Below are 15,488 nucleotides of genomic sequence, written 5' to 3'. Positions count from 1 at the left end.
GGTAGTGCGGCTGCACGGATTTTCATGCAGATCCGCAGCGGGACTACCCACACATATGTGAACCAGGGCTTACGGTAAGTGCATACTAGCACATAATGACATTACCCTAAAGGGGATTTTTTTTAAGCTGCGGTTTACTACCGCTTTAAGCCAGCCAAATCGTAATTAATTGTAATTAAATTGCAATTAAGAATTTTGCACCATTAGTGAGCTGCAGCAATGGACGACTTTCATGGAACCATCAAATTTGATTGATCGTGCATGTTGGAAATTTTTTGAAAGATGAACGAATTTCTAATCAATGTTGGGAGAATCGTGCAAGAAAAATAATCGAAAAAGAAATACTCATGAGCATGGGCGGACTGACAACTCATGGGGCCCCCGGGCAATAGGGGATCATGGGACCCCTGTGTCCTTGCCCAAACTCAAAAAAGCCTATGAAAAAGGTACCAGGGGCATCTCATGGGGCCTCCTACTGACCCCGGGCCCTCAGGCAGTGCCTGAGTTTCCAGCTGGTCAGTCCGCCCCTGCTCATGAGCTGTGACCTGAAAAGAAAAGACAATTCCCTGCCATGAAATGTCTTTTCTGTAACAATATAAGGTGAAATTGAAGGCTTGGTTGGTCGAATTTCTAAATCAATGGTGGCACCATCAGATTACAAAACGTATGGAATTTCCGATTTTTTAAATAAAATTTCTTCAGAACTCGACCCATGTATGGCTGGCATAAAGCGGAGTTCCAGCTGACAAAAAAAATAAATAAAAGTCAGCAGCTACAAAAACTGTAGCTGCTGACTTTTAAAATACAGACACTTAACTGTCCCTCAGTCCAGCGGTGTCCTCACCATGACTGGTTTCACCGGCCATCTTCTCTCCCCGGCGCTGGCATCTTCAGCGTGGGCACCCGGCTGTGACAACTCGCGACTTCACAGCCGGGTGCCCACTGCGCATGAGAAGCGCTGCGCTTTGTGAATGGCTCTGTAGTCTTCTGGGACCTGTCACGTGTCCCAGAAGACTACCGGGAGGGAGGGGGGGGAGGACAACTTCAGCTTCCAATCGCCTTAGGTGATCGCAGTGGAAGTGGGGTGGGTACCTGTCAAGTTCCAGTACCGGATTCCCCCTCCGCTCCCCAAAAGTGCTAATCCTTAATGGGGAGCAGGGGACAAAGACTTAAAGCGGAATTTCCCCTTTTGGGTGGAGCTCCGCTTTAAATGACAATTAGATTCCTAAACGCACTATCCCAGCATTCCTGCATTTTACAGGTTTTCTTCTCTGGAAGTGGAAATCTTCTCTAGGACTCCATTCCCACCTCATATTTTACATGATATAAATGAATGCACTAAAACCTCAAATGCGCATCAACATGTAACTGTAATTTCAAAATTCTATTTTTAAAACTGCAGCTTAAAATAATAATAATAATAATAATAATAATAATAAAGGAGGAACTGACACAAATGATTGTGATCTTTAAATGCTACCCTGATTTAGATGTCATGTCGGTATGAAGGGCAAACTCTTTCCAATTGTATTATTATGTCATTTGTACTATCCTGTTATTCTTGTATATGTTACTGTTTTTGCATTATCTTTAATAAAAAATTATTATGGAAAAAAAGGTGAGCGGTCTCTCATGGGATCCTGATGTAAAGTGGGATTCTGCTAGGGACCCTGATTTAAGGGAGGACTCCTGATGGTGACCCTGATGTAAGGGGGGTTTCTCAAAGGACCTTGATGTAAGATGGAACTTTGATGGGAACCCTGAGGTAAGGGGGAGCACTGATGGGAAACCTGATGGGGGGGACTCCAAAAGTTACCCTAATATAAGAGGGGACTTTGATGGGGAATCTGATGTAAGGGGGGCTCTGATGGGGAGTCTGGTGTAAGGCGGGTCTCTGATGGGGAACTCGATGTAATGGGTGAATCTGATGGGAAACCTGATGTTAGGGGGAACTCTGATGGGAAACCTAATGTAAAGGGGACTCTGATAGGGAGCCTGATGTAAAGAAGGACCCTGACAGGGACTCTGATAGAGAACCTGATGTAAGGGGGAACTCTGATAGGGAACTTGACGTAATGAGGGAATCTGGTGGAGAAACCTGATGTAAGCAGGAACTCTGGTGGGAAACCGGATGTAAAAGGGACTCTGATGGGGTGCCTGATGTAAAGAAGGACCCTTATGTGGACCCCAATGTAAGGGGGGACTCTGATGGGGAACGTGATGTAAAGAGGGACCCTGATGTAAGGGGGAACTCTGATGGGGAACTTGACGTAATGGGGGAATCTGATGGGAAACCTGATGTAAGGAGGAACTCTGGTGGGAAACCTGATGTAAAGGGGACTCTGATGGGGAGCCTGATGTAAAGAAGGACCCTGATGGAAACCCTGATGTAAGGGGGGAACGTGATGTAAAGAGGGACCCTGATGTAAGGGGGAACTCTGATGGAGAACTTGACGTAATGGGGGAATCTATTGGGAAACCTGATGTAAGGAGGAGCTCTGATGGGAAACCTGATGTAAAGGAGACTCTGATGGGGAGCCTGATGTAAAGAAGGAACCTGATGGGGACCCTGATGTAAGGGGGGACTCTGATGGGTAACCTGATGTAAAGAGGGACCCTGATGTAAGGGGGAACTCTGATGGGGAGCTTGACATAATGGGGGAATCTGATAGGAAACTTGATATCCTGATGTAAGGGGAAAATATGATGGGAAATCTGATGTAAAAGGGACTACCCTGATATAAGGAATCTTTAATGGAGACTTTTTTGTCCCATGATTATTTATAATATATATGATGTGGCCCTTGTACTGACACATTTAGAGTCCCCCCTTCTATAGCATCTCATATACTGAACATTATGTGCAGCTCTTTGGTGATGTCAGGGGCCACAGATGAGGCCCCCATAGCTGACAACCGCTGGCCTGGTAGGTACATAATGTAACACTGAGAACCTCTGTTCTATGGAATGACAGAGTTGAACCAGCAAGTAGTTTTGCTCTGTAATTCCTCTAGGATTTCTTTCGGCAGAGAAATTTGTAGCAGCCCTCCTGGTCTCCGACTTAGATTACCACACCTAGAGAAACATTCAGGTTTATCATTATCAGGAGGATTGCAGACTTTAAACAAAAGATTATCTGAAGAGATAGCACATTACATCTGTACGGCTGATGGCGTGCTGGAAGAACGAAGAGGTCTAATTTGCCATGTGAGATGGAAATAAAAGCGTCAGATGGTTCTTTTTCACAGTAGATAATACAGAACCGAGCCAAGCTATTGAGTTTTTTTTTTCTAATGCTCTGTGCAAAGTACAGTCTCTGTTGGATGGCTACAATTAAACATCATTGAAAACACTTGTGCGATCCTCGATTTAACACTGAGCGAGCGAGCCTCTTTTGGAAAACAGAGCTGTATCAATTTGCCTGCGCTTACATCAAACGGAACGCTATGAGCTGCTTCTAATTTAATACCATTTCGCTCCATGGCACATAACAAATTGGAGACCATGTCAGTGTTATTTTTTAGACCGATATCACAGTTCAAAATCATTAAACAAACAGACTTTGAAATTCTCTGCAAGCTTGCGGGAGACAAAAAGTTTTTTTTCTTTTCTTTTCTTTTAGGAAAGTTGAAATTATTCCGCAGCCATGCACAATTTCAGACTGTTTAGCGAGCTGTGTCAGCTCCTTGCTTTGATATGTTAATGTAACTTTAAAAAAAATGGGGAAATAAAATTCCCAGAATTCCAGTTGACTGACAGGCTAGATCTCGGGTGGTCGAGGCGCGTTGGGAAATTTTTACAGTTGCCTTCGGCTATGGGAAGCCCTCCTGCCAATCAGGGCAAGCCACCCATAAACTGGCTGCCAATCAGATGTCAGTTTAAAAGAGTGTCATTTTTCTGGAGAGGGAATGGGAAAGGCTTGACAGTTTAATCACGGCCCCTGACACAGCACAGGCAGCCTGTACAGGACGGAGGAAAATGTTATTGATTGTTTAGTTAGGAAATTTATCACTGTCTACATTTGAGATTACTGTTTTTCCCGGCCCGATAAGTGACAGGAGGGTGCAGACTAACAGTCATGTTTCAATAACCGTTTTCTCTCTCTTACATATTGAACGTACAGAAACCACAATGTAGAAACACGGATTGACACAAATGATTGTGATCTTTAAATGCTACCCTGATTTAGATGTCATGTCGGTATGAAGGGCAAATGCATTTTTTACAATTCTCATTTTTTGCACTGCTTTTAGGGGAATGCATGGTCTTTTATTTATCGATGACGGCATTGCTTTTGTGAATTATTTTGTAATTGTAATTGTACACAAGAACAGAGAACTGTATAAAAAATGGCAAACGTCCCAACCTATAACCACCTTTAGCAGCAAGGTGTACTAGGAAGGGCAATGTACATCACAATAAAACAAAGGATTTCCCAGTACACTTACCAGCCAGCCTGCAAAACAACCGAAATGACCCTCTTTAACAGTTTGCTTTAAAAAAAAAAGAGGGTTTTGTTTGCACACATTTGCAAATACATGCGTAATCCACAATCCTGTGCCAAGGGTCCTTTGTATACTGCAGACTTAACTCTAAAATTTCCAGAGCCTCCACATTGCCCTGCCATGTGGACCTTGCTGCTATTGCTGGTTGTAGGTTGGGACATTATTTGTACAGTTGGCTGAATTGGATGCAGGGATGCACTGGATGCCTTTACTGTCATTTTGCTATAGATGGGTGTCATGTGCATCCCTGTACCTTTAAGGAGGGGTGGTCTCCCTCCAGGCACACCTGCCCTTAACCTATCCATTGATATATGTGCTCCCACTGTGGAGGCTTTAGAAATTTTAGAGTTAGGTCCGAAGTATACAGAGGACCCTTGACGCGGGACTGTGGCTTGCGCATGTATTTGCAAATGTGTTCGCACACAGGAACAGACGCTTTTTTTTATATTACATAAGCGTACTCTGCTTCCTGCTAAGTAATGATGCACATCAGTAGGGCCTTAAAGTATATGTAAACCGAGACACTAAAATCTTATAAAAGCTTTAACATGGTGATGTAATGTTAAATCTCCAACTTTCATTAAAGGTGGAGTCAAGGAATTATTTGTTTTGCATACTTACAGGTGAAACTCGAAAAATTAGAATACTGTGCAAAAGTTAATTTATTTCAGTAATGCAACTTAAAAGGTGAAACTAATATATGAGATAGACTCATTACATGCAAAGCAAGATAGTTCAAGCTGTGATTTGTCATAATTGTGATGATTATAGCTTACATGAAAACCCCAAATCCACAATCTCAGAAAATTAGAATATTGTGAAAAGGTGCAATATTCTCGGCTCAAAGTGTCCCACTCTAATCAGCTAATTGAGCCATAACACCTGCAAAGGGTTCCTGAGCCTTTAAATGGTCTCTCAGTCTGGTTCAGTAGGAATCACAATCATGGGAAAGACTGCTGACCTGACAGTTGTGCAGAAAACCATCATTGACACCCTCCAAAAAGAGGGAAAGCCTCAAAAGGTAATTGCAAAAGAAGTTGGATGTTCCCAAAGTGCTGTATCAAAGCACATTAATAGAAAGTTATGTGGAAGGGAAAAGTGTGGAAGAAAAAGGTGCACAAGCAGCAGGGATGACCGCAGCCTGGAGAGGATTGTCAGGAAAAGGCCATTCAAAAGTGTTGGGGACTTTCACAAGGAGTGGACTGAGGCTGGAGTCAGTGCATCAAGAGCCACCACACACATACGGATCCTGGATATGGGCTTCAAATATCGTATTCCTCTTGTCAAGCCGCTCCTGAACAGCAAACAACGTCAGAAGCGTCTTACCTGGGCTAAAGAAAAACAGACCTGGTCTGTTGCTCATTGGTCCAAAGTCCTCTTTTCTGATGAGAGCAACTTTTGCATCTCATTTGGAAACCAAGGACCCAGAGTATGGAGGAAGAATGGAAAGGCACACACTGCAAGATGCTTGAAGTCCAGTGTGAAGTTTCCACAGTCTGTGTTGATTTGGGGAGCCATGTTATCTGCTGGTGTTGGTCCACTGTGCTTCATTAAGTCCAGGGTCAATGCAGCCGTTTACCAGGAGATTTTGGAGCACTTCATGCTTCCTTTATGGGGATGCTGACTTCATTTTCCAGCAGGACTTGGCACCTTCCCACACAGCCAAAAGCACCAAAACCTGGTTTAATGACCATGGGATTACTGTGCTTGATTGGCCAGCAAACTCGCCTGACCTGAGCCCCATAGAGAATCTGTGGGGCATTGCCAAGAGAAAGATGAGAGACATGAGACCGAACAATGCAGAAGAGCTGAAGGCCGCTATTGAAGCATCCTGGTCTTCCATAACACCTCAGTAGTGCCACAGGCTGATAGCTTCCATGCCACTCCGCATTGAAGCAGTAATTGCTGCAAAAGGGGCCCAAACCAAGTACTGAGTACATATGCATGCTTATACTTTTCAGAGGTCCGATATTGTTCTATGTACAATCCTTGTTTTATTGATTGCATGTAATATTCTAATTTTCTGAGATTGTGGATTTGGGGTTTTCATGAGCTGTAAGCCATAATCATCACAATTATGACAAATCACGGCTTGAACTATCTTGCTTTGCATGTAATGAGTCTATCTCATATATTAGTTTCACCTTTTAAGTTGCATTATTGAAATACATTAACTTTTGCACGATATTCAAATTTTTCGAGTTTCACCTGTATATTGGTCTAACGTGGCAAAATGGAAGTATGTATATCTCATGCCTGAAGCTGGAAATTGCTGTAGTAGTTGGCACTACTACAGTAATTGCCATAATCTTCCATGTGCTGCTTGGGATCAGTGAGAGTGGCTTCCCCTTTGCACAATGACCTCAGGGGGTCGCTTGGTGGCACTCCTGTCATTCACTGAATGCCTTGTAATTTTTTTTAGTTAACGCTAGTGGTGCACTGAAATAAAAATTCTGGTGCCAAAACCAAAAATTCAGGATGCACTTGGCCAAAACTGAAACGGACAGTTTAATTTTTTTTCTATTTAAATTATGCAGCTGGCAATTTTGCATTGAAGTCACTAGAGGGAATTTTTTTCACTGAAGTCAATGGTGACACGATTGTGTATAAGTCTATGGGACACGATTTTGCATTGAAATCAATAGGGGGTGTTTTTGAATCAAAGTCAATGGAGACACAACTTTGCATGAAAGTCTATGAGAAGCAATTTTGCATTGAAGTCACTAGGGGGCGTTTTTGCATTAATGTCAATAGGGATGCTGCTTTGCATGAAAGTCTATGAGACGGAATTTTGCATTGAAGTCACCAGGGGCATTTTCGTATGAGAGTCTATGAGATGCAATTTTGCACTGAAGTCAATGAGGACATGACTTTGCATGTAAGTCTATGAGACACGATTTTGCATTGCAGTCACTAGGGGGTGTTTTTGCATGAAAGTCTATGAAGCACGACTTTCCATGTATCAGCACCATTATCTGCACTTTTTTTTTCTATCAGCATTCTGCCGATAACACTATTTTCGGCTGATATGTCTCGGCTGTGGACATATTGGTGCATCGCTAGTTATCACAAGGTATTCTCTGATTGGATGAGGTGGAGATCGTAACATCAGAGAATGCATTATGTTTACTGCAAAAAAATATAATGCATTCCATTAATAACAGCAGTGCCAGGCCAGCTACCCCATGTGGTCAGTGTGGAGAGGGGAACCTGCTTTGATTCCCAGCAGGACCCGGAAGATCGCGGTTATCTTTTTAGTGGCGCCAGCTTCCCCAGCGGTCCATTAAGTATGAGATATACATACTTACTTATCTCAAGCTAGATCAATGTAAGTACACAATGCAAATAATTCCTGGTGTTCAGCTATAAATAATACCTGATGACTTTATAAATACTTTAACTTGTTGTCACCTGTGTAACACATATGTGCTCAGGAAAAAGGCTGGGCTATAACATCCACACGCCACGTATATGAGTCACTGGGTGACTGCTGTTTCTGTGCTGAGAGAGCTCTCCCTATTCACTCTATTAACAATCAGCAGCCGTCGGAACCGACTTCCTGATCATGTGACCACTGTGACAGTCAACCACAGTGATCACAAGATCTCTGAAACTTTCCTTTCCCCGAAGGTACAGACCCTATTAAAGGGACACCGGGGCTGGGCAAGAAGGGGTAACATAATCCTAGGTATTGTGCTCCTGGCCTGCCCAGGGCCAGCTGGTGTTACCATCCTGTGGCTTAGCCCAAAATGTTGAGCATGTGCTGGGTCTGGTTCAACTGCATGTGTCCACTTTAGGATAAGGGTGGTCATCCTTCCTTTGGCCAGCCACAAGCCGGAGCATTGAGGAATGTAAAATTTGTCAGTCTCATCAAGCCAGTAAGTCCTACAATTCTTCTCCCAGATTTTATCGCCAAGTTTAATGTGGGGGTAGGGTGGGATACAGGAATTATGTTAACTCTTTAATTATGAGTCTCGCAAATTCTGGGTTGGAGGTCACTAGTATGAGTAGGACTACGCCTGTAGGAGTTGCTGAGTTTTGGGTCCCCCTAAAGTTCTGCACAGCCAGGCCACACTCATTTTCCCATTCAAACTTGCATCCTGGAGACAGTAACCAGTACCTGAGCTTGTTTTTTTTAAATTAGGGGAATTAGAAATTTGGTGGAGTAAGGGGTATACGGGATGCCCAAGGGTATAGCAACTGTCCAGCTGCTCTGGGTGAATCCCAGGGCAGGGGAATTAAGTATCTGCCACTTTACAAGAAGACAGTCCCGGGTAGCAAGCTAATCCAGTTTCCCACTGAAATGCTCCTTCCCCTTACTGGCCAAGGGGGTGTAGGTTTACTCAGTCCTTCGTCTGTGAGCAGATGATTTGGCGGCTGCTACCAGGCCTTCTAGTTAGGCTGCTCTTTCCCTGCTGTACAGATGGTCCTTTCTCTGGGGTCCAATGAAGTCCCAAGCTTTTCTCCTTTTTAGCCCCTTCCCATCTGGGATCCCTCCCAGGCTCCTGCTCTCCAGCCTCACTTCTCCATCTTCCACCCAAACTCTCCTGCTACCAGCAGGCTCCCTCACTCTTAAGGGCTATCCTGGCCCAAGCCAAGCCTCCTGTTGGGGATTAGCCAGGATCCCTTGAGAGTTCAGAGAAGCCACTCCTTACTCCCTCCCACTGCTTCTAGAATTTTCTGCAAAACTATAGAGCAGGAGGAAGTCCCGGAGAGCTGGTCTGCAGAACTTCTCAGCCTTGACCAAAATTTTACCCCCTGACTATTACATCTGGGCTGCTACTCAGTCCTTCTAACTGAGAATTAGAACTCTAGCTCCCCCTAGCTACCTACTGTAGGAGGGTGCTTGAATATTAAACAGAGATATACTATATAAGCGTATACATATCATTATATTCATATTTAAAGGTAGGTACACACTTACCGTTCATGGAGATAGTTGCATTTCGGACAGCCAGGAATTTAACCCCGTAGGGATATAATGGAGTGGTATAGGAGCTTCCATATAAAGTGATGTGGGCTTTTCCTGGGAATGATACATTGTCTGATCCCACCAAGAGTTCCCCTCCATCTGACACCAGAATGTAATGAGCACGGAGGTGGATGGGCCCAGGTCCTAGGAATGAAAGAACGCCACCTGTAAGAGCAAAATATGACAAGTTCACCACTGCACACATTTAGAGGGAAACATAAAGGAGCAGACATAATAATATGAACACCAGTATTCATAGACCTAATTTTATTTTCTGCAGGCTATTCTGAAAAAAAAACATAAGTTAATATTATTTTTTTTCATTAATCTCTATATAATATAATTCTCTCTAGGTTGTATGCCATTGTATTACACATAGGGTTTTATTTACTAAAGGCTATGGAAGAGAATTCCCCAGAGCTTAGTGAAAATGGTGAAATTTCACGTTTCAAAAAATACCCAATCACGCATAAAGAAAGCAACATGATTGGATGTTGGACATCAGCCAAACTTCCTCTCATTCACTAAGCTCTGGTGAAAATGCTCTTGCAAATTGTAGCTTCCCTTGCAAAGTAAACAGTCTATTTGCAATTAGTAAGGGCCAATTCACACTGTGGGGTTGATTTACTAAAGGCAAATAGACTGTGCACTTTGCAAAGTGCAGTTGCTCCAGAGCTTAGTAAATGAGCAGAAGCTCTGCTAACTTCCATCATCCAGTCATGTGAAAGCAAAAATGCTGTTTTTTTTTCCTTGCACATGATTGGGTATTCTCTGCAAAATGAAGCTTTACTTCATTTACTAAAGTCTGGAACAACTGCACTTGCAGAGTGAAACTGCACTTTGCCAAGTGCACAGTCTATTTGCCTTTAGTAAATCAACACCTATGTTCGGTGACAGACGTTTTACCGCATGGGACACACAGGAAACAATGAAATAGGAAACATTTTATCACAGCACACCTGCCCTAATCACACTGTAATGTCACATTGCTGTGAATGAAGTGTACATTTTGTACACTTTAAATAAAGCTTAATGTACACTTTAGCAGAAAAGTTAAAGCGGTATTAACCTCCCTGGCGGTATGAATATTTCAGATTTTTGGTGCTGAAAGCGGTACCATTATTTTGCATGGAAATATGTTGTTTTTTTTATTGTAGGCTGTAATTTTTAGGAATAACTCACTGAAATCTGTCCGAACAAGAGTCTAATAAACATCCCGGGTATGATAAAATTTGAAACACAAAATCATAAATTATAATTTAATAAATAATCATAAAAAATAATAATATAATAATAATACATTTAATTCAATAATATAATCAAACCAAAAACACTGAAATTTGAAATATAGCGCCAAGTTCACACATTGCTGAGCAAAGTCGCAAAATCGTTTTCAGTGTCTGATGACGAATTTCCCCACGAATCATTATCACTCGATTCTGCAAGTGGTTCTAATTTACTATCGCTGTTCTCTAGCTGATCTAAACCCGCTTTTGCCCTAAAGGGACGCTTTTTGGATGCCATGGACATTTCTCAGTTTCCAGGCAGAAAGAACAGACAAAGCGCAGGCAGGGCACAGGACAAAGCACTCGGGACAAAATGTATGTGAAATGGGTTGAAACAGCAATGTTTTACTATGAAAAATGTGTTTTGAAAAAAATGAAATTTTTTTAAATTTTCAAATTTCCCGCCGCCGCCGGCGCCCGTAGAAGCCAGATGCTGGCATTGGCCGGAGGAGATGGCCGGGGATGCTGCAGGGGACACATTGCGGGAGCGAAGGACAAGGTAAGTGCTGCAGGGACTCCCTATGCAGCGCCGCATGGTAAGCCCGAGTGTAGCTCGGGGTTACTGCTTTTGGCACTGACATTTTACCCCGAGCTACACTCGGGATTACCGTTAGGGAGGTTAAACCCAAAAGCAAACATTTATTATATTGAAGCTTACCAGTTCTATCTTTTTATGCTTTCTTTCTTCTATTTTCATCTGGTGATCCAGCCAGTAATGCCAGCCATAGACGGGTCAAAAATTGGCTGATTTTTAGGCCAAAAAAAAATTGTCCGATTTTCGCACTGTTAGTGGGTTAATCGGTCGGCCGTTTTTCAGGTTTTTTGCACAGTTTTTTTATCGGTCATGTTGGAAAATTTGCAGAAGAAGAAGAAGGAAGTAGAAGAAGAAGGAAGAAGAAGGAGAAGAAGGAAGAAGAAGAAGCAGGAAGAAGAAGAAGAAGAAGGAAGATGAAGAAGAAGGAAGATGAAGAAGAAGGAGAAGCAGGAAGAAGAAGAAGGAGAAGGAGACGGAGAAGGAGAAGGAGAAGGAGAAGGAGAAGGAGAAGAAGAAGTCACTGAACGGCGGCTCCATTCTTCTGCTATTATATTTTATATGACAAAGTCTTGCGGTTGCAACAAATGTATCCATTTGTATCCAAATAAAAATATAATGCATTTGTATTGCTGTCACATTGTATGGTGTGCTCCCCTGTCTCTGTCAAACTGGTTTCTTGTCCCATACTTTCATGAGCATTGGTGGCAGCATCGGCAACAGCAACGACCGATTTTTCATTTATCAGCCGACAATTCGGCCAATAAATGGCCCGTCTATGGCCTGCATAAGTCTGTTGTTTTTAAAGACCACTGATCAGCTTAACCCCTTGACACCGACCTAACGATCGGTACCCGTGACTCCCGATTTCATGTCACATGATCGCTGTGATAGCTTCTCTCTATGAATGGAAGAGAGAGATACTAACTCCTGGCATAGAGGGAAAAAAAAATGTTTGTCAAAAAAATAAATAAATTTAAAAAATAAAGAAAAAATACCTAGATCAAGGTTTGATCTAGTTCAGTGACAGGGTAAGTGTTTGGGTCAAGGTCAGGGTCAAGGTCAAAAGGTCAGGGTCAAAGGTCATGATTAAAAAAAAATAGGTGTCAGTTATTGTTAGTGTGTTTTAGGTAAAAAAAGCAAAAAATAAACAAAACGTGCACTATTGTTTCTGGGCTGTACTACAGGTACAAATAACAAACACATATATGGTGTCACTGTGATCGCAATGAGCTGTAAAATTTAAATATAGATTTCAGAACACATGAATGCATGGTCTACTGTTGTCACCATTAGAATTAGAGATGTGCACAACGGAAACATTTGTTTTGGGTTTGTTCATTAAGTTGATAATTTCATTTCATTATATTTGTTATGTTAGAATGAGTCATTTCTGGAATTAGTTTTGTATATTCTGATTCCTTTCGTACATTCGGTATTTTCAAGTCAATTCAAAATTCAAATTTTGGAAGATGGCTATATTTGTTCTATTCTATTTTTCTCTAGTCTATTCTTTTCTATTCTATTTTACTTCATTTTATTATATTTTATGTTATTTTCTATTCTGTTCTATTCTATTCTTTTAATTTCTATTCTATAGTATTCTTATCTTCTATTTTCTATTCTATTCTTTTTTATTCTATTCTACTCTATTATATTCCTGTATTTTCTGTTCTATTCTGGTTTATTCTATCCACTTTTATTGTAATCTTTTATTTAGTATACTATTCCATTCCTTTATTTTCTGTTCTATTCGATTATTTTCTATTCTGTTCTTTCATTTACTGTTCTTCCATATTCTAATTTATTCTATACAGCAGTCTAAGTAGGAATCATCATCCTATATCACTTTTATACCTTCCTGTATTTATTGCAATATGTTTCCACTTCAAATTTGAATTCATTTTTTAATTCAAATTCATTTTCAAATTTGTTTTCAAATTTGGAATTTGAATTCATTTTTCAATTCAAATTTATTTTCAAATTTGAATAATTAATTTTATTATAATTAATTTTGGATTCATTGAAATGTGTTACTATTGTGATTAGGAAATTGAGATACATCACACATGTCTAATTAGAATACCTGCTCTGAGAAATACTATTGCAACCAGCTCCACAGTGCATGGCAAGAGCAAGTGATGGCAAAGAATGTGCAGGAGATCAGTAGTTCTGAGCAACAGATGCAAAAAAAGAGTGAATAATATTTTATTATAATAAAAATTCAACTGCTTATGCTATACATGAAGGCCTAAGATTATTATTATTATATACAGGATTTATGTATGCCAACAGTTTGAACAGCACTTCACAATATAAAGGGAGATTGTAAAAAGGAAGAGTGCAATTACAATATAATTTGATACAGAAGGAATAGGAGGGTCCTGCTGTTGGAGTTTACAGTGTAAAGGAAAGGGTCTATTAAGGCCTATGATTTGCTTTAGCAAACAATATGTCATTCAGTTAGGGATTCTTAAACATTAATGCAAACCTTTCTCTAATTCTTAACTGTTTTTTAAATGTTTGCCTTTATGTAATAATTTTCTAATTATTGTTATCAAATACAAAGCATCTATGTAAGTTAATTCTGGATATGGCAATCCACTGTGATCAAGAGACCTACCAAGGTTGTGAGTAGAAGACATAAACATTCTTTCAGCAACGTATCAAGGTTATGTACACTGTCACACATCCATAGCTCCAGCATGACGTGAACCCCATCACATGTATATATTTGTGAATGAAATAACATATCTTTTGACAGTGGAACAAATTCACCTTTAAGGATTTATGTCTCATTAAATCTATATGAAAATACATATTTATGTGAATAATTGCAAACAGTGACTAGAACGACTTTTGTAAATGGCCATCTGGGGCTCTCAATTATTGCTCCTATCAGTTTTCTCTCCTTCTGGACAGAATGACTGGCAGCTTCCCAAGAGGTTCCACAGCCTCTAAGGACATTACTTTGTTAGAATCGTTGCAAGGAATTATTTTCTGAATGCCCCTACTAGGAGGAAATGATATGTAAGAGGTTACATTGGTAATTTAGTCATAATACAGTATATTTTCAGTGCGCACACACATCATATCAGACTATTACTGTAGTATTTAGCCTAAAGTAATTTTATAAACTGTTTGCACGAGGGTGCTTTCCCCCAAAATTATGCTGTAGTACACACTCCCATATAGATCGCAGACACATTTCATAAATAACATCAATAAATGTACAGAGTACAGGAATAGGCTTCCACTCCCACCCGTATAGACACGATCCTCATTTACCTTCAAAATTCTAATCTCTGCTATATAAAGGGGAAGGTGCAGCAGGCTCTAAATAAAAGAACTACAGTTGGTAAAGACTCTATCCGAAATAACCTCAAGCAATAGCCCTTGACCAGATAGTTTCTTTGTCCCTCATTGCAAAAGAGTTTCAAAGCATTCTTCTACTCCAGCTTTGCTCCCAGGCAAACTTCTGTAGCACTACCCCCTTAAGAGTCACTAAAAGATTTGGGTCCCCCTATAGTCCTGTACAGCCAAGCATCACACATCTTCACCTAAGCTTGCATTCAGAATCCAAAATTAGTCCTTGAGCTTTGGTTTTGTTGTTTTATTTAGGGGATTTGAACTGGGATAGGGTTAGGGGTGTATAGGATGCCCAAGGGCACTGATAAACTGAGTACAACTTCCTGGAACTATTTACAAGCCTTCTCTGCAGCACAGTCAATGTTGGAGAGCTAGCCAGCATCTCCTAAATATACTACCTCAGACCCAAGATGAAATTCTCCACTTCACCCAGCAATCTGGAGCTATCCCTGAACAGGGGATCTGGTGTCTGTTACTTTAAAATTGGATGGTCCCAAGTAGGCAGCAAATCTGATTTCCCACCAGAGTGCTCCTTCCCCTATCTGCCCAGGGGGTGCAGGGGTACTCACTCAAATCCTCTCCTGTACCGCTGATGGGTTGGTGGTTGCTTTTAGCTGGGCCGCTCCTTCCCTGCCATATGGGTGGTATTCGCTCTGGGGGCAAGTGAAGCTCTGAGCTTTCTTCCTTTCTAGCTCTAGGCCTTCAGGTAGGCCCTATCCCACTGGGCCTCCTCACAGCCCCCTGCCTTCAGCCTCACATATTCCTCACTGTCTTCCACCCAAACTATCCCACAGCTGAGCAGGCTCCAACACTTTTAAGGTTGT

At 41.3% G+C, this 15,488-nt stretch overlaps 1 protein-coding gene across 1 annotated transcript in view; it reads right to left on the bottom strand.

Annotated features, from left to right (window-relative positions):
- Positions 1-15,488, bottom strand: part of PKHD1 (PKHD1 ciliary IPT domain containing fibrocystin/polyductin) — an 808,705-nt gene that overhangs the window by 390,788 nt on the left and 402,429 nt on the right. The window contains exon 30 of the mRNA XM_089685961.1: positions 9,430-9,642. Coding sequence (XP_089542087.1) covers positions 9,430-9,642 — 213 coding nt within the window. The remainder of the gene's footprint in view (positions 1-9,429; positions 9,643-15,488) is intronic.

The sequence above is a fragment of the Staurois parvus genome, unplaced genomic scaffold, assembly GCF_062004578.1.
Source record: "Staurois parvus isolate SC_StPar_1 unplaced genomic scaffold, SC_StPar_1.0 ptg000390l, whole genome shotgun sequence".
Lineage (NCBI taxonomy): Eukaryota > Metazoa > Chordata > Amphibia > Anura > Ranidae > Staurois > Staurois parvus.
Note: the sequence above shows the minus strand (reverse complement) of the source record. Positions and strands in the feature narration are given on the sequence as shown.